Genomic DNA, 18,553 nt, shown 5'->3' on the forward strand with positions numbered 1-18,553 from the left:
CAATAACCGCAGACATAGCAACGTCTGCGGCCAGAGTCGGAATCAGTCATGTAAAGGATAGAATAAAAAAAGCGGACATCATTGCTTAGTAGTAGCCGCGATGGCCACCACCCTTGCGACGATCATGGTGGTGGTTGCGACGACCGCCGCCCCAGCCACCACCGTCATGTCGCTTGTTATCACGGTGGTTATTGTTGTTATTGTTGTGGTGGTGGTGATTCTGTCGCTCCGGCTCAAGAGGCACCTCCACCTCAACCTCGTACTCCTCGTACTCATCCTTGTAGTACGACTCAACCTCACGTCGCTCGCATCGAGCTTGCTCAGGATCAAACACAAAGCGCATCGTTCCTTCTTGGCTGCGGCCATTGCGTTTGGCGGAGTTGCTACCAAAGAAGCTGATGTTCTTGAGAACCGACGTGCCGTTGGATAGGTTCTCATCCTCACCACCATCACAGTTGTTGCACCAGTGAGCGTGACGCATAAGCTTAGGGTCATTGTCGACCTCATTGTTAATGATGATCTTAACCTCGATGAACTTGTTTAGATCGAACCGGTTGCCAAGCTTAGTAGACTTGAGGTGCTGGGTGTAAAGGTCCAGGAGGTCAAGCATCGTCTCAACGACGCTCTGGCGAGTTGTATGATAGTCAAGCAGATTGACCTTCTCAATCTTTTCAACGCCAGTACCGGTGAGACGGGAGGACAGTTCGAGCAGACCGAGGGCCATTGCAAAAGTCGGCTGCTTGATGGGAGCAAAGGTCTTGTACAAATCGATGCTCATGTCCATGGCCGTAGCAAACAGGTCCTTGGCATCGTCACCCATGATCCTCTTGGTGGCCTTCAGCAAAGCAGATTGAGGATAACGGCAGCGAAAGTCAAAGCCAACAGTCTCGAGAATCAGGCGCTCAAGGCCAATAATAATCTTGGACGGCTGCTCAAACATCTGCGCGGGATTAGTCTTCGTTCAGTGAAAGGGCGATGATCTTATCAATGTACCTTGTCATCCTGTGTCGTCGGGTGATCGGGATTCTTGATGTTATATGCGGCACACAAAATCTCCTTCGACTTTTTGATGGTGTCCTCCACCTTGCAGGCGAGGAACAGCGAGGCCATGGCGGCATCTTGGTAGTTGTACTCGGCGTCACGGAATGAGAGGCGAAACCAGTGGTAATAGACACATGCGGTATCAAACGTCTTAACCGGGCTGTGGGAAGGTTAGCCATATGCCAAATGAAACCGAACTACTGGGAAGACGTACACATGAAGTACGTTGCGGACATTGTCGATCAGCTGCACACCCTGCAGACGGTAGCTATCTTCTCTAGCCGGATCGCTTTTGTTATCACGGAGCATGCGACGCAAGCGCTGTTCGCTGGTGTACTGGCATGCGACTTGAATGTGGCCAGGGTGAGGTCCCTTGGGAGCCTGTGGCTCGGTAGTAGGCGCTGGGGTCGAGCTGTTAGTGGCCACAGCGTGCTGGGCCTTGGGGCCGGAGGGAGGCATGATGTTCGCGTAACGACGGTCGAGGTAGAAGGGGTCGTCGGAGCTGTGGCTTCCGTCGGAAGATTCAGCAACAGTGGTGCTGGTATCGTCGCAAGAATGAATGTTGCGATGGTCGCGTTGTTCGCTGCTATGCTTGTCGCCTTTGCTGCCCTGTTCGTCCTTGCTTCGACAGCTTTCGTCCTTGTCGGCCTCGTCCTCCGGAATATTCTTGGTATCGTCGCCTTGATTGGTGTTTTTCTTATCCCCTTCGAAACCGGAGCTTCCCCGGTCTGATTTGTCTAAGTCGTCGTTGTCCTCGTCAGGGTCGTATACGTAGGTTCTTTTAGCATTCGGCTTGTAGACCGTTGAGAACCAGCTGTAGTCGTCGTGGAAAACCGCGTCACCCTCAAAAGGCAGATCGAGGATTTGGTTGTCGCCCAAGTTGTTAATCTGCAGTCGCGTGGCGTCTGAGACTGGGTAGTGCAACACGTCCAAAGCTTCCAAGTAAATGTCGGCCAGAGAAGCAGTGGGGTGTAGAAAGGGTGCAGGTGTGACAAATGTTGCATGCCAAAATTGACCTCCGCGTTGCACGGACCAGGTCTGCCAATTGGGGTGGGGCATGGCCCGGAGACGGAGCCGGTTTGGACTAACATGTCGATCCTCGCGTACAAAAACCCGAACAAGCTTCGGGTGGTTACCCATTTGAAGAGTCAAAATGTCAATGTTGTTTCCTTCGTCAAGGAATTTTGAGTCCACAAGGGCTCCGTTGAGGGTGGTCATGCCAGCTGGAATGATTTGAGGCGCCTGAATAAGCCGAGTATTAGCATTGTTATCAGAAAACAGTTGGATTGATATTGAAACAGAAGCAGACTAGTAGTAATAGAGAATGTTGTTAGAGAAAGAAGTGAAATCAGATTACCAGAGACCCCAGGTAACTTGACTTCAAGCAACAAGGTTATGTAGCTCGAGCAATAAAAGATGCTCTAACACCATGCCTTCATCCATGTCTCTCCAGTAGGCCGACTTCTTTGCGGCACATCCAGAGGGATGATACTCAAGGGGAAAACTAAGTGTAAGGGCGTCATAAAAATGAGCTGAGAGCCCAAGTGGCCGTGAAAGGCTATGTTCAGCGAGACTTCTCTAGAACAAGCCCTTCGAGTTTGGCTAGGGCTTCCCACCAGGTGCCTGGCCGAAGCCAATATGTCCCTGAGATCGCCACCCATCGCCCTTCGTGATCAAAATTGCTCGAAGCCCTGATATTTTGCCCACATATGAGAGACGTGCTGAGAAGGACAGCCAAACAGCTTGTTAGGAGGTAAAACAAGAAAACACAAGATGATCAGAAAACATCAGAGGGCACCCTCAGATGACCTGAATTGTGTAGAACAGAGAACAGAAATGTGTATATCTGGAGCTGATAGGGGGAAATGTGAAGCGCTCAAGCTGAAGAAGCGCTCTTCCAAAGTGACTTGAAAACACCCGCTCGACATGATGAACAGGCAGACAAACGAGGCGTTCCTCATGAAGCCGAGGCCAGGCTTTGAACGCATAGACTCACCATGATGACATCGAAGCAAAAGAAGGCCGAGAAAGATCTTCGAGGCACAGAGGCTGGGCCGTCACCGCGAGGCGCGAAAGCAAGTGAGACTTTGTAATCTTGATGCCGAGGAGGTTGAGGTAACAAACAAATTGAGCAACCAAGGCAAGGCGTCTTGTCAGAGAGGTCACCAGAGACCAGCGAAGAAAGATCGAGGTCGCGTCCAGAGATAGCAAAAACAATAAAGTCAAGGTCAAGATGCTGGTTGCGTCTATTTTTTGTTTTTTCAGGGAGTCGACTGGTAACTCCAAAAAGTAGGTACAAAGATTTAATTCTATAGCTCTTTCCTATTCAACCTTCGCCAATGAATTCAAAGAAGTAATGCTGCTCGGCGTCGTCGTGTCAAGGTCCAGCGGAGCCTTCACACAAGCCTTCGTCGAGTCGTAAATGGGTAGACGTAGAGTCTACCCTTTTCATGAGGTGAGACAGTCGAGCCGTCAACTATACATCGGTAGTGCCAGTTAGCATCATGCCGAGACAAGTGTGCAAAACAACAAAGAGGTGAAAGATAAATCAGAGTAGCGCATAGTTTCATTGTAAATGCTCAATCCCGTCTTGAAACATTTTGGAGTGGATGCAGATCATCGTGATGAGAATAAGGGACAAGAGATAAAGAAACTGACATACCTTTACAATGTTGACTGGCAGTCCACCAGGAGCACCGAGCAAACAACTCATCGAATGTCGATAGACCACCCCTTTACGGTACAGGTCTCTGGTATCCTTAGATAGACGACCCGCTGTCTTTGGCTCGATGCTACCAAGGAGCCAGTTTACTCGGTGCAGGTATCCTCAGCCTGGGGGACGCGGCGGTCAATGGCCGGGACCTCAGGCGCAACCGTGTTCGGGTCCATCGTCGGGACCTTGAAGGTTTGGAACGGAGCCGCCAGGGCGGCAACGGGGAAGAGAATGTAAAGAACCTTCGAGAACTGCATGTTGACTGTTGATTTCTGGGGGCAAAATGTTTGGAGATATGCGAGTAGTTGGGAGGAAACAAGAAAATAGAGATGCAAAACGAGGGAACAAGCTGATCAGACTCTATGAGCAGGTGGAGAGACGTTTTTGGGCTTCGATAGTGACTTTAATGTTTCAAAATATCAGTTCGGTGGCATGTCGTCCATACTTATGGGCGAACCACTGCCACAATCAAGATCCGTAACAATCGACCGAACATCTTCTGTCCGAGCCAAGCCCCCCCAAAAGATCGGCCGATCACCGTCTGTCCAGCCACATGTCATTGAGCCGCTTCTTCTTCATGCAGCCTTCGGCGCGTCCAGGTAGCCGTCATCGGCAGTATGAAACAGGGGACCATCTTGGAATGCCCCGAGAAGCGTTTCAGACGGCAGGGAGGCTCCAATGTGGGAGGTAGGGTTGTCAACTTGGGACCCCGAGCCAGCGACAGTCGTCAAGCTCACCATCTGAGAGCCAGTAGCTCTACGCTAGACCAACACTTGAAGGTCTGGCTGGAGACCACTGCCATGCCCGAAGGATTCGGACAGGACTTTGACGGGATGTTGACGGACGTTTGACTGGTGGTCGAACGTGAACTGAGGAGCTTTGGAGCTAAAAGAAGGCATTGTGGTTGGAGCTCTGAGACGCTAACGCTTTTAGGCGAGAAAATCCCGTGACCTGAACGTGGCACGGACCGTTTTTCTGCAAGACCCAGCGTGAACGGCCTTTCGGAACATCTTCGAGACCTTTGGCGCTGTCCGTGGCCAATGAGAAGCTTGAGCGATAGGCCTAAGGCGATAGCAAGCTCACCCAGCCTCACAGGCTCCAACAGCTGTGCTTAGGCCCTGCCGGTGTCGTCAGCTTCCCTTGCCACAACCATACCCTTTTGGCATCCGGAGTCCTCTCCAAGAACGACTCCATTGTTTCCCCCAACATCAGGTTGGATTCTTAGCCTAGCACTGATCGCCTTTAGAACAAGTCTATTAGCAAGCACAATGAAGTCCCTGTCTATTTCTCGGCTCCTCACGGCCGGCTCCCTGGCGACCGTCGCATACTCCGCCGCCGTCCAGAGGCCCCTCTCGGACGACAACGACGACCACCCCATCCCCCTCATTATTTGGCATGGTCTGGGCGACTCGTACAACGGAGATGGCATCAAGCAGGTCGGCGAGCTTGCGGAGGCTATCAACCCAGGTACCTTCGTCTACAACATCAAGATTGGTGCCGACCCCAACAGCGACCGGTCCGCTACCTTCTTTGGCAATGTGACGACCCAGCTCGAGCAGGTCTGCGAGGAGCTTGCTGCTCACCCAATTCTCTCGACCGCGCCCGCTGTCGATGCCATCGGCTTCAGCCAGGGCGGTCAGTTCCTCCGCGGCTACGTCGAGCGCTGCAACAACCCCCCGGTCCGTAGTCTGGTCACCTACGGCAGTCAGCATAACGGTATTGTCGAATTCAAGGCCTGTGGTGACTCGGACTTCCTTTGCAAGGGCGCTATGGCCTTGCTACGCTTCAACACGTGGTCGGGCTTCGTCCAGAATCGCCTCGTCCCTGCCCAGTACTACCGTGACCCGGCTCCCGACCAGTACGAGAAGTACCTTGAGTCGTCCAACTTCCTGGCCGACATCAACAATGAGCGTGAGTTGAAGAACGTCAACTATAAGAAGAACCTCGCCAGCCTGGCCAACTTTGTCATGGTTATGTTCGAGGAGGACACCACTGTCATTCCCAAGGAGACGGCTTGGTTCGAGGAGGTCAACGGCACTGAGAGCCTGCCGCTTCGCGCCCGTCAAATTTACAAGGAGGATTGGATTGGTCTTAGAGAGCTTGATCGCAAGGGAGCGCTCCGCTTCCGCCAGATTCCTGGCGACCACATGGAACTGACGCAGAAGAATCTGAACAAGACCATTTCTGAGTTTTTCGGACCCTTCAAGAAGCGCTTCGACGCCGAGACCAAGGCAACTTTTGCCTCTGAGGAGCTGTAAAGCTAGAACACGGTATGATTAATGGGATAATGGCGCGAGCATAGGTAAAAGGGCAAATTGTACACTAGGTCTGATTGATAAATCCCTGACACACGAGTTCTCTGGTTATTTTGTCTGAACCAACGCCGTACGCCTCAAACCATGCATGGTATAATCCCGCACGAATCCCCCTCCAATTTTTTTGCCTTCTTTTTGCTATAAATGGCACAGTCTAGTTATCCAGGGCGGCCTTGGCCTTGGCCTTCTGCTTCTTCAACTTCTCCTTGCGCTCCGTCGCGATCTTCTTGTCGAGCTTGTCGTCGTTGCTCTCGGGCAGGGCCTTTGGCGCAGTCTTCTTGGCCTTCTTGGCCGTGGGCTTGCTCTCCTGCTCCTCTTCCTCGGCGGCGGCCTCGACGGACTTGCGCTTCTTGCCGACGTTGGCCTTCTCCTTGATGGCCTTTGCCTCCTCGCTGTTGTCGGCGACAATGTCCTTGTCCTCGAGCCAGAGCTCGTCAGTCAGCCAAATGGGCAGAGCGGCAGTCTCCTGGCCCTTGATGTAGATGCTCTTGACGTTCTGCCACTTCTGGGGCACCCACTTCTCGACCAGGGCCTTGACGACGGCCTCGACGTTCTCGGCGATCTGGTCGGCCTTGAAGCCGGCGTAGCCTATCCGGATGGCGGTGTTGGTCGAGGGTGTCAGGCTGACAAGAGCAGAGCCGATGGCCTTCTCGATCTCGGCGGCAATGTCCTGCGCAGTGCCGGCCCTAACGGTGCCGGGGGTCTTCTCCTGCTGCTTCTGGCGCTTGCCGTCGACGCGGCCAGGCTTAGGAGACAGAACGACGGGGATAGGGCGCTTGGCGGTGGACTTGTAGAAGGTCTTGCCGAGAACCTTGGGCAGGCGGTTGACGATACGGTCGTCGGCGAGGAAAATTTCGTGCTCGGCATAGAGCTTGCGCTGGGCCTCGTACTGCTTCCACTTGGACTTGAGCTTGCCGACATCGACAACGCGGGTGATGCGCTTGCGCAGGGCCTCAGGGAACTCGTCGGATGCGACAATGTTCTTGTAAGCACGCTGGGGGTCGGCGGTGATGAGGCAAATGGTCGACTCCTCATCGGTGTTGAGAGGGTGCGGCAGAGCGATCTTGCCAGGCTTGAGGCGGGTGGTGTCGGCGATGTGGCGCTTCGTCGTGAGGGTCAGCCAGACGGGCGACTGGGCAATGTTGGCCTCATCTTCGGGGTCGGCGAGCAGGTTCTTCTTGCCGGACTCTTCAGTCTTCTCCTTGGCGGCCTTCTTGATGTGAGCCAGAAGGGCCTTGGACGCCTTCAGGGTCTGTATACTTTGCGATTAGCGATGGCGGCCTTCTAAGAGCGAGTGGCGATTGGAATTGACGAGGTATCTCACCTGTTCAGGATCAATTGCAGGCACAACATCTTTCGACGCGACGGCGACAGTCTTTGAGGGGGCCATGACTACAGATGTTGATGTGGAGCGTCTGTTTGTTCTGGCTGTAGAGAATGGGATGCAGAACGTCGCTACAGGTAAAGTTGGCGGGGATTTTTTTGGCGGTCGTCCAAAATTTTTTGGACAGGGATCATGAGTTATCGGGGGTTGCAGACCGCCGGAGCCGATGGCGCACGGGCCGTGGCTTCTTATCGATAGTAGAAAAGAAGGAAAAAAAAACTTATCAACGGATCTAGTCTGATAAGCTCACCGGTTGTCTTGACCGAGGTGAGTTCGGTGAAGACTTTCAAGCAACTATTGCACGCGGCCGAGCTACCTCATGTGTGAAAGACCACAGAACAATGCAAAACTAGTGGTCACAAAGCCATCAGAGTATCATCGAGAATTTCATCAGAGTTGCTGAATTGGAATTTCGCTGCGCGTTCTCTTCGTGGGAGTTGACTCTATTATGACGCGTTCATTGGCTTTAAGATATCGCGTCTTGAAGTCGGAGTGCATGCAAGCCAGCCAGGTTAGGGCTGAGCAGGTGAGAGATGCATTCAGTCATTACCCCTCTGCAGGCCCTTTATGCCCACTGGTCATTGTTTAGCAATTAACAAACCCTCCGGATGCTGACTGAACGTTACCATGGTCCACTGACGGGTGCTGATACCAATTGGTTTTTTTTGATAGATTGGTTCTGTCTCACTCTGAAAACGGGCCCTGGTAAGCCTGCCTGGAGTACGAGAACAGTGGGACCGGATGCCGAGAGCGCCAACGGTATTTCCAATCCAATTGGGAACGGCGGCATCATTTAAATCTGTCAAAGCCTCAGCGGGTCGTGTGAGCAGGAGCGCGACTTGCGTTAGTGATGCGGGGTGGACGCGGCCATGACTGACGAGCTCAGCACAGCTCGGCTGTCTACCTCCTGACACTCATTTCCCAAAGCCACCCGTCAACTTTGCCATTTCACGCACGGGGTTTGACGGGAACGTGTTGCAAAACAAGGCAATGAGCCACAATACATGAGGAAAAGGGATCATTGTGGTAAAGTTTGGTGAGTATTATATCATCATCGGGCGAGACAGGGTTCTTGGGCTGAGAACACTTTACGCGAACCAACACGTCCCAGCGATGCGCCGTTTCAACCCCCTTCAGCACAACTGCAACTTTATGTATCTAAGCCCAGATCAAGGGCATTTCCTGGCTCGTGTTTCCATAACCCAGTCAGAGAGCGGATCAGGTCTCACTAAGACGGATAGGCAGCACATGCTTGTGGTAGAAAAGGGAAGAGGGAAGAAAGGGAAGCTGCACTTGCGGCCAATAAATACAAGGTATTACCACGATCCATGTGACCAACAAGACGAGCATCGGCCCAAATGCTGGAAGCGAGGTTCGGCGAGCGAGGGAGACACAGGGATGGTGAAATGTCAGGGAAAAGGGCAGGTGAGAATGCATGCTCTAATACAGAGCAGTGCAGTACTAATGTACTATGCAATTTACAAAGCCTCTTGACACGCTTCACAGCCCGGCCAGGCTTTGGCTTGCCAGGGTCAAACCGCTGGAACCATTGGAGGGATGGCTCGATGTGTGGGCTGCCCGCGGCGGTTCTCGGCGCTAAGTTACGTTCTTCAGCGTTCTGCGCCGTTGGGCTGTCCCCGTAAGAAAAGGATGAACGGATGCTGACCACTGCTTCCAGAGAGACGCGCACCGGAAGTGGACGTGAGTCGTAGTTTTTTTTCTTTGGTGGAGACGCGATTTGGGAGGTTGGAACGATAGACTCTGACGGGGATGAGGGGCATTTATGCCCGTTGTGAGGTCAGAGGCTGCGAGATTTTTGCAACATAGATGGCTGGTTAGTAAGGGGGAAAAAAGAGCGGTCTACCAAAAGTGTAAATTAGACAAAAGTGAAAATGGTTATGAAAAGAAGCAAGCAAGGCAAGCCAACTACTCTCAAGAGACCTTGAATACTGGTGATGCTTATCAGCCCAATTGCACAATTAGAGATTGAAACATCCATTAAAGCTCAATTAGCGGCCCGCGTCAACGCCCCGGGTCGAGACCTAGAAACAACCGAGCGCCACATTTAGTGCTTGTAACGAACAGGGAGCACGCTAAGTCCACTGTAATGTGACAATTTACAGCGTGCTCCAGAGTACCTGCACCCAGAGCTCCACCCGCAAGCACAACTCCTTGCACAGCACAATCGGTGGACGCGGGGGACGCGATCAACGCCAACGCGCAAGAACACGCTTTGCTCCTCCCATACTAATGGAAGGGGCCATCAAAAAGGTCCCGTCCCCATTCTGCACCACCTGGTCACGCACACTTCGGGCCTCCTTCCACCAGACCTGCAACCACTTTGATAGTTTTTTTTCGCAGCCCTTTCACAAGAATAATTTCTTGGTAAACCTCACTCCTCTTTCACAATCCTCTTGTATATCCATCGAACCCTTCCACTCTTGTCGACCCAGGCACCACGACCACTTACACGCGATTCCACTTTACACCAAAACCCCACGCCCTGATATCAGAAACCGAGAACCGCGCCCACGCAAAACGCGCCCTACCCAACGCGGTGAAAAGACATATATAGGGAAAGAAAAAAAGACATATCACGAAGAACAAGAACAGGGAATAGCACCTACCTTTCTTGGGGACCATTATTCTTCTGGCTGGGCATGCCTGTGTAGCCGCAATGATGGACTCATCGCCTCAATCCAAGAACCCGGAGCCCACCCTTCCCATGGCCGGTACCAAGCGTCCCGCTCCGAGCCTTCTACCGGCATTCGAACCTCTGTCTTCTTCTCCGGGCTTCCCTCGACCTTCTAAGCGGCAAGCTCGCCCCGGTTCCATGGGAGGAAACAATGCCTATCTCAAGTATCCTACACCAATTCCGACCTCGAGCACCGGTATTCTCTCTTCTTCTCCACCCCGCGTTCATCAGCGCCCCGGTGGGCCCTCCCGAGCCGCTTCTACCACTTCGGAGCGTACACCACTCGGTGCCGTTGCTTCAATTGAGCTCAATGAGAACGGCGATACTCTCCTAATGGGCCGCTCTAGCAACTCGTCCCATTACCAGCTCTCCGCTAACCGCCTCGTGTCTCGTGTGCACGTCAAGGCACGCTACGTGCCCGCTCCTTCGGCCCTGGAGCCGAACAAAATGGAGATTGTGTGCAACGGCTGGAACGGGTTGAAATTGCACAGCCAGGGCAAAACGTGGGAACTCCAAAAGGGCGATTCATTCACCTCTGAGACCGAAGGTAGCGAAATCATGCTTGACGTCCAGGATGCTCGTGTCATGATCCTTTGGCCGAAGCGGGATCAGCGTACCCGGCTTGCCAGCCCCGAGTCTTCGTGGGACGGCTCCCCGCCCCGATCCAATGCTCGCGCGGCGGCTGCCAACCTACTGCAATCGAGCCCTCTGCGCCATACCTCGCGAATCGAGTCTCCGGATTCTCCCACGCCTGCACATATGACCAGCTCCCAGCGCCTGCAAGCTCTCCTCCCGACTGATGATGGAGAAGTCCACATCTATGAAGATTCGAGCGCAGACGAGCCGGAGCTTCCCAAGCTTGCTGATTCGAGTGCCAAGATTGGCCAGAGCTTTGCGACCGAGGTGACCAACTCATTCTCATCTGACCTTAGCGAGCCAGAGGACAATGATCCTGACGAGGAGAATGACCCCATTGTCCACTCTTTTGGCCCATTTGGAGCTGACATCTCCAACCGCCTTGCCTCCGTTCTGGCATCATCCCCTAAATATCCGTCTTCCAAACAGTCACGTCTGCCTACGCTCCATGACGAGTCTAACCCTTCCAGCCCGATTTCGGCACCGCTGAAGTCGCCTGAGGAGAAGAAGCCGAGGGAGCCTCCTTATGAGAATCCTGCCGTGCGCAACCATGTCGTCAACCAGCTCGCCTTCTCCCGTCTGTCGTCAAACCCGCTCTCAGCCATTATGAATAACCTCCCAACGGAACAGAAGAAGGGTCTCGCAAAGGAACAGCTTCGAAGCCTTCTGGAGAACACAGCTTGCATCGGTATCATCCGACGCCAGGGTAAAGATGCTGCTGGCAAACCACTTGAGAGCGAGTACTATTATGTTCCTGAGGCCGACGATGATGAGCAACGCCGATTCGCCGTCACCGATGGCCTGCGGAAGCCTAGTCTGAGAGCCTGCCGAAAGCAGCACAAGGTAAGCTCTGTCAAATCGTTGTGGAGTATTGTAGAAGTTGAAACTGACACGCGGGGCTCATCAGCAATATTATTGGAAACGCCCGCGCACACCTTGAATAACCCTTGCTTTTGCTTTCGCCCCATGTGTTTATTTTATGGCACCCGACAAATTTGCTTGAGCCGAGCTGATGCCATGCACGCACAGGGCATGGCAGCGCTCGCATCGTCTATTCTATCGTCCATACCCTGGCTTCAACCCTCCCGTTTGGCAACTTGTATCAGCTGCATAGCGCAAGGCGTTTTATGGATTTTTTGTTTTGAATTTTTCTGTACGATTCACACTAGTATACCTCGGGTCCCCTTATTATTATCCCCAACGATTCCCATACACACCCGCTAGATGAGACAATGCATTCCTCCCGGTCCAGGTAACGATTCGGAGCGAGCAGTGCATTATTAGGTTGAATGATTCATTCATGTTGGCGGGCTTTTTTTGTGTTGGAAGGAATGAACTGGACGGGCGGGCTGGGCGGTGGGAAAACGGATTGACGAGGTGATGGTGGAAATGTAAAAGTTGACGACACGCTTGAACAGATGTGATAAATAAAAATCAATTTCCCAACTCTGGCGATCCAGCTAAAAATTGAACCCTAATTGCTCCTGCATTCCAACGCCATGGTAAACTGACGGCTCAACAACACGACCGGTTGCAAGGCAGAAGTAAGGTTTATGCATTGACCGTTCGACTGGCTGTTGGCTTATCAGCCCTACCAACCTCAAGGTTTCTAGCCTGTGTCGTCATATAACATTAGAGATCGATGCTCTCTCTGCATTTGATCGCAGATATGACGAACCGGTAAACATTTAAACCTCATAGTAAGCTTTCATTCGACAAGCAAACACAAATACAACTCAAATGTCACGACCACGAGAGTGCCGGAAGTGTGGTTGCACCCAGAGGAAGCTCATGTGGGTCTACCACACCCCCGGCCCCATGCCGATAACGTCCGATAAGCTAAAGCGGAGGTCGGCGACCGGGCCTCGACCGCTAGTCTTACCCCGCAATGACGGCGGTGGTTGTCTGAAGCTTGAAGCTGGAGCATCTCAAGTCTGTCTGCTCTCCCTCCCCCATCCTTTTTCCACTGTGAGCTGTTACTCAGTTGCCGGCACACACCCCATCTGCTTATCCCCCAAGAGGAGCCAAAGGACACCCAAAAGACACCATTGGCCTGTGAGATGAAAGACAATCGGTTCGGATGTAGCTCTGTACGTAATAAAGCATACCCTACCCACTAGAAGTTTTCAGAAGCTTGTGATAATGGTGGTTGTGGTGTGGTTACAAAAAAAATAAAAGGCCCGCCGGTGGCAACCTCAGCGGCGAAAAATGATGTTATTGCGCGCTGATGGGGTGGGATCGTCGTCTCATGCAATTGCCCAATACGAACCGTCGCATCAAAGAAACAAACGAAAGCCAGACGAAGCTTCTTGCTTGCCCCCCCCTTTACCACGTAGTAAGCTATCCAATCTACCATGCCTAATCCCGACACGGAAGTGGTGTGTTGCAGGTAGGGTGATACGGCTTGAGCTGAGCTGAGGCGTCATCCTACTGGTTGCATGAAGAGGGGTTTTGAGGGTGGGGGGGGGGGGGGGGTAGGTGCGGACGGGTTAGAGCTTGAGGACGCATTGGACCCTGAAAGTGGAAAGATCCAGAGGGAATGGGCTGCTGCTGCTGCTGCTGCTGTTTTTTTATGTTAAAAAGGGAAAACGTTCCCTCCGGCCTTTTTACTTTCAACGTGACATGATATGACCTGAGCAATTTCTTCTCATTCCTCGTAGCCGTGTGTGTAAACAATTCCGACTCCTCATCTACACCTCAACCTAAACGCCCACTTAGAAGCTCGATCTTCAACCTCTCAGTGCATCTTTAACCGTCCTCGAGTTATTGCAAACACCGAAATTCTTCCACATCCACTAAAACCAAAAAAGTAACCAACAAGAGAGAAATGTCGTCCCAATCATCTACCATGAACACGGCACCCCACAAGGACATCACGAGCGATCAGAGCTCCTCCCACGCCGCCGCCGACGCCGTCCGCGCCATCGAGCGCACCAACAGCTGGAAACCTTCCTTTGAGCGCCGCCAGAGCTGGAACAAGGAGGACCAGAAGCGCGCGTTGCAGATGAGCCACATCGAGGACGTCAAAACTGGTCCCGGCTTCACCGAGCGCGGCTAAATGCGCCGATGGCGAACTACTACAACACCAATGTCAAAAAATGAAAGGGACGTTTACGATTATTACAAAGGGGAGTCGCCGTTATGGATAGCTGATGTAGCGGCATGTGGACAGTCTGACCAACGAACAGATTAGCAAATCGGTGTTAGTCTGAGAGCACCGCAAGGATTAAGAGGGGGGGGGGGGGGGGGGGGGGGGGCATGGCGTTCAAAATTGCATGATCATCGCAAGCACACCTGTATTCTACCACACACGCATCATTTTAAATATTTTCAACTCTCATTGTGTGCCGTCAGTTCCTACGACCCTGCCCTTCTGGTCAGTCGGCCAGCCTGAGGATCAACTGAAGTGCTCGACATGAGTGGTGTCGAGAAAGGACCAATCGCATCATTGTGAGTACTATTGGTACATGTGAGAAGGGATCCTGAGAATGCTTGTACCCATGTCAAATCCTACAAACCGTCGTAAGGTATATAATCCATCCATAAACATGCCAAAACCGCAAAGGTCAAATCCACCGTGGCTCTACCTACAGCCCCTTCGGACCTCGCCCATCGCTGCCCCCCGTCTTAAAATATTCTCCAACCACACCGATAGCGTAAGAAATACCACCCACCCAAGCAGCGCCCAAGATCATCCTCTTCGCCCTGCTCTTCTTCGGCCGCTGAGAAGGCTTGAAGTCTTGGCTGTCGCAAGAAATCGTGTCTTGTCTACTCAGCGAGCTGAAGGGGGGTGGAGGCTTGTTCTCCGCTTCTGCTCCGGGGTAATCATAGTTGAGGTAGCCTGTAGGACTGGAAGAGTAAGCGCTTGGTACTACGGGGTCGCTCCCCATCATGTCGATGGGGTTCACCTTTGGCGCCTGGTAGGTTGTTGGCTTTTCGATCGTAGGGGCATAAGGGGCAGTGGTCTGCTCCCCAGAGGCCACCTCTGCCTCACGAACCTTGCGGAAAACCAGGACGTCTCCGCTTCCGGAGACGATTTCATAACCTTCCTTCTGGAGAGGGCTAAAGTAAGGGAAAAATTTGGTGGGGTTCGACAGACGGAGAAGAACCTCGGCCGGTGTCAGTGGCGTTGCGCTGTCCGGAACAACGGATGTCGTCTCAGCTGTGTTGATGGCCTGCATAGTGGGGTCGTAGGCTAGAATCCTATAGACGACAGGCTCGCGAAGAGGTTCCTTGGCCGTGGATGATACTACACCCTCTGACTTCGCAGCGGCAACTGCCTCTTGTGCCGAAGACATGGAACCGGCGGTGGCATCTGCCACTGTGCCGTATGAACGGACGTAAGCAGGCCAAGTTTGTCTGCCATTGCACTCCTCAGAGTAGCTTATTTCAAGTCCTTGTGGCTCTGTTGAGTAAGGGTCCGAGAGACCCTGCTTTCCTGCAACCCAAGCTTGCGACTTAAACGCGGAGGACCTGTTCAACGCAGGCTCCAATCGCGGAAAGCTTTCATCAAAGGAAGCAGCCTCGACCTCATCACCTTGAGGAGCTTGATACTTGCTATCCTCTGCTCTTAGACTCTCTGTCATGACCTTACTCCATGATCCAGAGAAATCTTCTGGAAAGTCTCTGACGTAGTTTCCGATCAAATCTTCTTTAGGTTGAAGGTTCTCCCACGCCTTGCTTTTGGCTTTGCGCAGGCTCACACGAGCTGCCTTGCTAGATATATCCCAGTTCACTTCGTAGCGAGGAAGGTCAGCCTCGAGCATTTGTCTGTTAGTAGTGCTGTAGCCTCTGCGAGACTGGCCAGAAGAAGTCGGGATTTTGGCCCGAACGTCGCTAGCGCGGAGCAGGTCCAAGTCGTCAGCTCTTTCTTGTTCAGTCACATAGGTATTCAAAATACGTCGGTTCGCCTTGGCAGCAAGTTCCGCGTCGAAATCACTTAGACCTTTAGAAACAGGGTCGATTTGTTCGATGGGCTGGCCATCAGGCTCATTATACCGATAAGATTGGTATTTCTTGGCCTCGTCAAAAGTTGTTTGGTCCCAATCTGGCTTGGGTCGTTGATTTTCAGGTTCATCATACTGGATCGGTTTGTGATTGGCCATATCTTCCGGTGCGATTGGAGCAATCACACTCTCCGGTAGCTGACCATCGCCTCTCTTGAAAGCCACTGGGCCATATGTACCCAGGTCTTTGTATTGCTTCGCGGCCTCCTCAGGGTGTACAGGCGGTTTCCCATGAGGCTCATTCCACCCAACTGGCTCGTACTTTCCTAGATCCGTGTACACCTTTGAGGCTTCTTCCGGGTGTACTGGGGCTTGACCGTGCGGCTCACGATACGCCATAGGACCATAGCGATCCAAGTCAGTGTAAGCCTTTGAGGCTTCCTCAGGGTGAACCGGGGGTTCCCCGTGAGGCTCGTTGTAGCCCATGGGTCCATACTTGTGGAGATCATCATAGTCTTTTGACTTTTCCTCGTCGCTTAGAGGGCGCGCGCCTTCGGGTTCGTTGAAGCCGCTCGGGCCATATTTGTGGAGGTCATCGTAGGACGATCTCGCATCCGCACCCTCAGCAATTGCCTTTTCGTTGTGCATGACTGGGCCGTATTTACCCAGGTCTTCATATTTTTCGTTTGCTGCTGGAACCTCTGCATTCTCGTTGTGCATAACGGGGCGGTACTTGTCAAGATCCTCATACGCCGGCTGGGAGAGCTCTTCTGGTGGCCCCTCCGTGATTGATGGGTTGGCATATTTATGGAGGTCTTCATACTTGGGTTCTGACTCTGTGTCTTCAATGAAGTCCCTGAGGCCAACCGGCTTGTATTTATCCAAGTCATCATACTTTGGCTCTTCTGAAAGTTGTTCAGCGTCGAGCTTCTGATCCATGACTGGTTTGTACTTGTCGAGATCCGCATACTGTGGAGTCTCTCCACTGGACCCAGCGTCTGCCCATGGGGTACCATCAAGTGGAACTTGGTCGTATTGCTTAAGTTCTTCGGCCGGAGGTGGCCCGTCCTCAAAATAAGGCTCATGGGCCGCCTTGGACGAGTTGTCAAAGACTGACTCTGGAGCCGACATTGACTGGACCTTTCGGTTTGTGATTGGATCAATTTCGGATTCTTCACTCCGGCTGGCAGACGTTGTCGACTTGCCCCGAGTCTGGTTACCCAAATAGTTGCGAATGTTCTGCAGAGGGGATTGCCACAAGTCATATTCGTAGGAACTGGTGCGCTTTCCAGTGAATAGGGCATTTATGGCGCTGCGCTCGACATCCTCAATATTCTGGCCAGGCCGGGCTCCAGAGGCATCGTCGGATCCAGACTTTACTTTGCTGTCGTTCACGTATTTTCCTTTAGAGTGGGTATGACAGTGTCTGATCCAGCACTGCGCCATCATCTTCTTCATCACTATTCTTGAATCTTCACCACGCATGCTGGGGTCCCACGAAAGCTTCCGATTTATCGATTCCATGTATTTGTAACCGGCAGCGTGCTGACGCTGTCGCAGCTGACGCTGGAACTCGGCATCCAGGTAATTAGACCAGGGTCGGAAGCGGAAACCGCGAGTCTGGCCATAATGGCTCGCCTTCGTTGGTGCCGGTTTCGCATGGACTGGACTCCTCACTGCAGAGACCCTGCTGACGTGAAGGCCGCCCGCGCGGAGCGAGGAACGGGGGATGTTGGTAAGCATGGTGATGAACGAAAGCTTCGAGTATTTACCATGCTACCACCACTAGGAATGGCGTAAATCAGCATCAGTTAGCGAAATAGGTGTGACGGCAGAGGGTTATCTCTACACATCGGGCGGGTGGCCAATCGCGGCAGCTTGGGGAGTTGCCTAAAAGGCACGTGAATAAACCGGAGCGACTTACACGATGAAGACGTGAAGAGAGAAACTACGTGATGAAGCACCCGCATGTAGGCCGTAAAATTGAATGCTTCAAGAACGAGGAGCTTAAGAGGTATGAAGGTAGGAAGTTAGAATAGATCCGCCACCTCCGCCTGCAAAGAGGGTGAGGAAGGTTGGCAGGCAAAGGTAGGACACAGAGAGTTCATAAGGGTAGAGAGATCGATTGAGAGCGATGGGCAGATCAGAGGGAGCAGCAGCGGCAATGAGCTGCGACTGGCCGGCTTGGGTAGGTAGAATGCTGGGCGGATCCACAGTTACCGCTCCCTAGCGCTCTTCCCGCAGTGAGCAGAGTGGGCACCGTGAGCTCAGAGTGCTGAGCAGCCTGCAGTCACTGGCCGATACTTGCTGGAACAGTGGAGAGTGTTTAGCAGTGCAGTTTGCGGGGTAGCCTCTGAGGCCGCTTGAAACCATGAGCAACCTTGGATGGGCGACCCCAAGACCGAGGGGGGTGCTTCCTCCTAACACGAGCGAACAGGGTGCCCTTGCTCCAGTTCAGTGTTGCTGCGTACGAAGTAGGTACATAGCACCATGTATCCCTCCAGGCCCTCCTACGTAGTGTGGTAGGTAGAATGAGGTCTCTGGCTGGGGCTGGTAGTGGGGTTAATTGAAGTCGTAATCGTCGTAGTAACCCAATCAGCATATTGGGATAAGCCAGGGGTAACAAAGCACGGCCGCAAGGGCTCACAAAGGAGACCCAGAGGCCAGCAGCCAGATAAGTCACGTGCATGTGTCTTACCTATGACCGCATCACCTCTTGGGGCCTGGGGCGAATCGTAGCTTTGGTGGGGCAGCTAGACCAATTTCATTCGCCGCAAATGCGACCCGGCCAAAAATCTATCGGCCTGAGTCAACTGGGCACTT

The 18,553-nt window shown here is 52.8% G+C and overlaps 7 protein-coding genes across 7 annotated transcripts; 3 read left to right on the forward strand and 4 right to left on the reverse strand.

Moving 5' to 3' along the window:
* Positions 1–85: 85 nt before the first annotated feature.
* On the reverse strand, positions 86–3,040 carry CTRU02_214513 (c-type cyclin; the record flags this gene model as incomplete). The annotated part of the gene is made up of 4 exons (XM_036730420.2): positions 86–940; positions 994–1,201; positions 1,256–2,283; positions 3,038–3,040. 4 exons carry the CDS (start codon positions 3,038–3,040, stop codon positions 86–88), a joined length of 2,094 nt encoding a protein of 697 aa, XP_036577876.2.
* Positions 3,041–3,849: 809 nt separating this feature from the next.
* On the reverse strand, positions 3,850–4,011 carry CTRU02_214514 (EC50 protein; the record flags this gene model as incomplete). The annotated part of the gene is made up of 1 exon (XM_036730421.2): positions 3,850–4,011. One exon carries the CDS (start codon positions 4,009–4,011, stop codon positions 3,850–3,852), a length of 162 nt encoding a protein of 53 aa, XP_036577877.2.
* Positions 4,012–5,022: 1,011 nt separating this feature from the next.
* Positions 5,023–6,012, forward strand: CTRU02_214516 (palmitoyl protein thioesterase; the record flags this gene model as incomplete). The annotated part of the gene is made up of 1 exon (XM_036730423.1): positions 5,023–6,012. The coding sequence occupies one exon, from the start codon at positions 5,023–5,025 to the stop codon at positions 6,010–6,012; it is 990 nt and encodes a 329-aa protein (XP_036577879.1).
* Positions 6,013–6,223: 211 nt separating this feature from the next.
* On the reverse strand, positions 6,224–7,459 carry CTRU02_214515 (electron transfer flavoprotein alpha-subunit; the record flags this gene model as incomplete). Its single annotated transcript, XM_036730424.1, has 2 exons — positions 6,224–7,321; positions 7,394–7,459. 2 exons carry the CDS (start codon positions 7,457–7,459, stop codon positions 6,224–6,226), a joined length of 1,164 nt encoding a protein of 387 aa, XP_036577880.1.
* Positions 7,460–10,130: 2,671 nt separating this feature from the next.
* Positions 10,131–11,724, forward strand: CTRU02_214517 (transcription factor tos4; the record flags this gene model as incomplete). Its single annotated transcript, XM_036730425.1, has 2 exons — positions 10,131–11,627; positions 11,692–11,724. The coding sequence occupies 2 exons, from the start codon at positions 10,131–10,133 to the stop codon at positions 11,722–11,724; spliced, it is 1,530 nt and encodes a 509-aa protein (XP_036577881.1).
* Positions 11,725–13,611: 1,887 nt separating this feature from the next.
* On the forward strand, positions 13,612–13,842 carry CTRU02_214518 (uncharacterized protein; the record flags this gene model as incomplete). The annotated part of the gene is made up of 1 exon (XM_036730426.2): positions 13,612–13,842. The coding sequence occupies one exon, from the start codon at positions 13,612–13,614 to the stop codon at positions 13,840–13,842; it is 231 nt and encodes a 76-aa protein (XP_036577882.2).
* Positions 13,843–14,371: 529 nt separating this feature from the next.
* Positions 14,372–17,473, reverse strand: CTRU02_214519 (conserved serine-threonine rich protein; the record flags this gene model as incomplete). Its single annotated transcript, XM_036730427.1, has 1 exon — positions 14,372–17,473. The coding sequence occupies one exon, from the start codon at positions 17,471–17,473 to the stop codon at positions 14,372–14,374; it is 3,102 nt and encodes a 1,033-aa protein (XP_036577883.1).
* Positions 17,474–18,553: the final 1,080 nt, after the last annotated feature.

Source organism: Colletotrichum truncatum (genome assembly GCF_014235925.2).
Source record: "Colletotrichum truncatum strain CMES1059 chromosome Unknown Contig_0011, whole genome shotgun sequence".
Classification (NCBI taxonomy): Eukaryota; Fungi; Ascomycota; class Sordariomycetes; order Glomerellales; family Glomerellaceae; genus Colletotrichum; species Colletotrichum truncatum.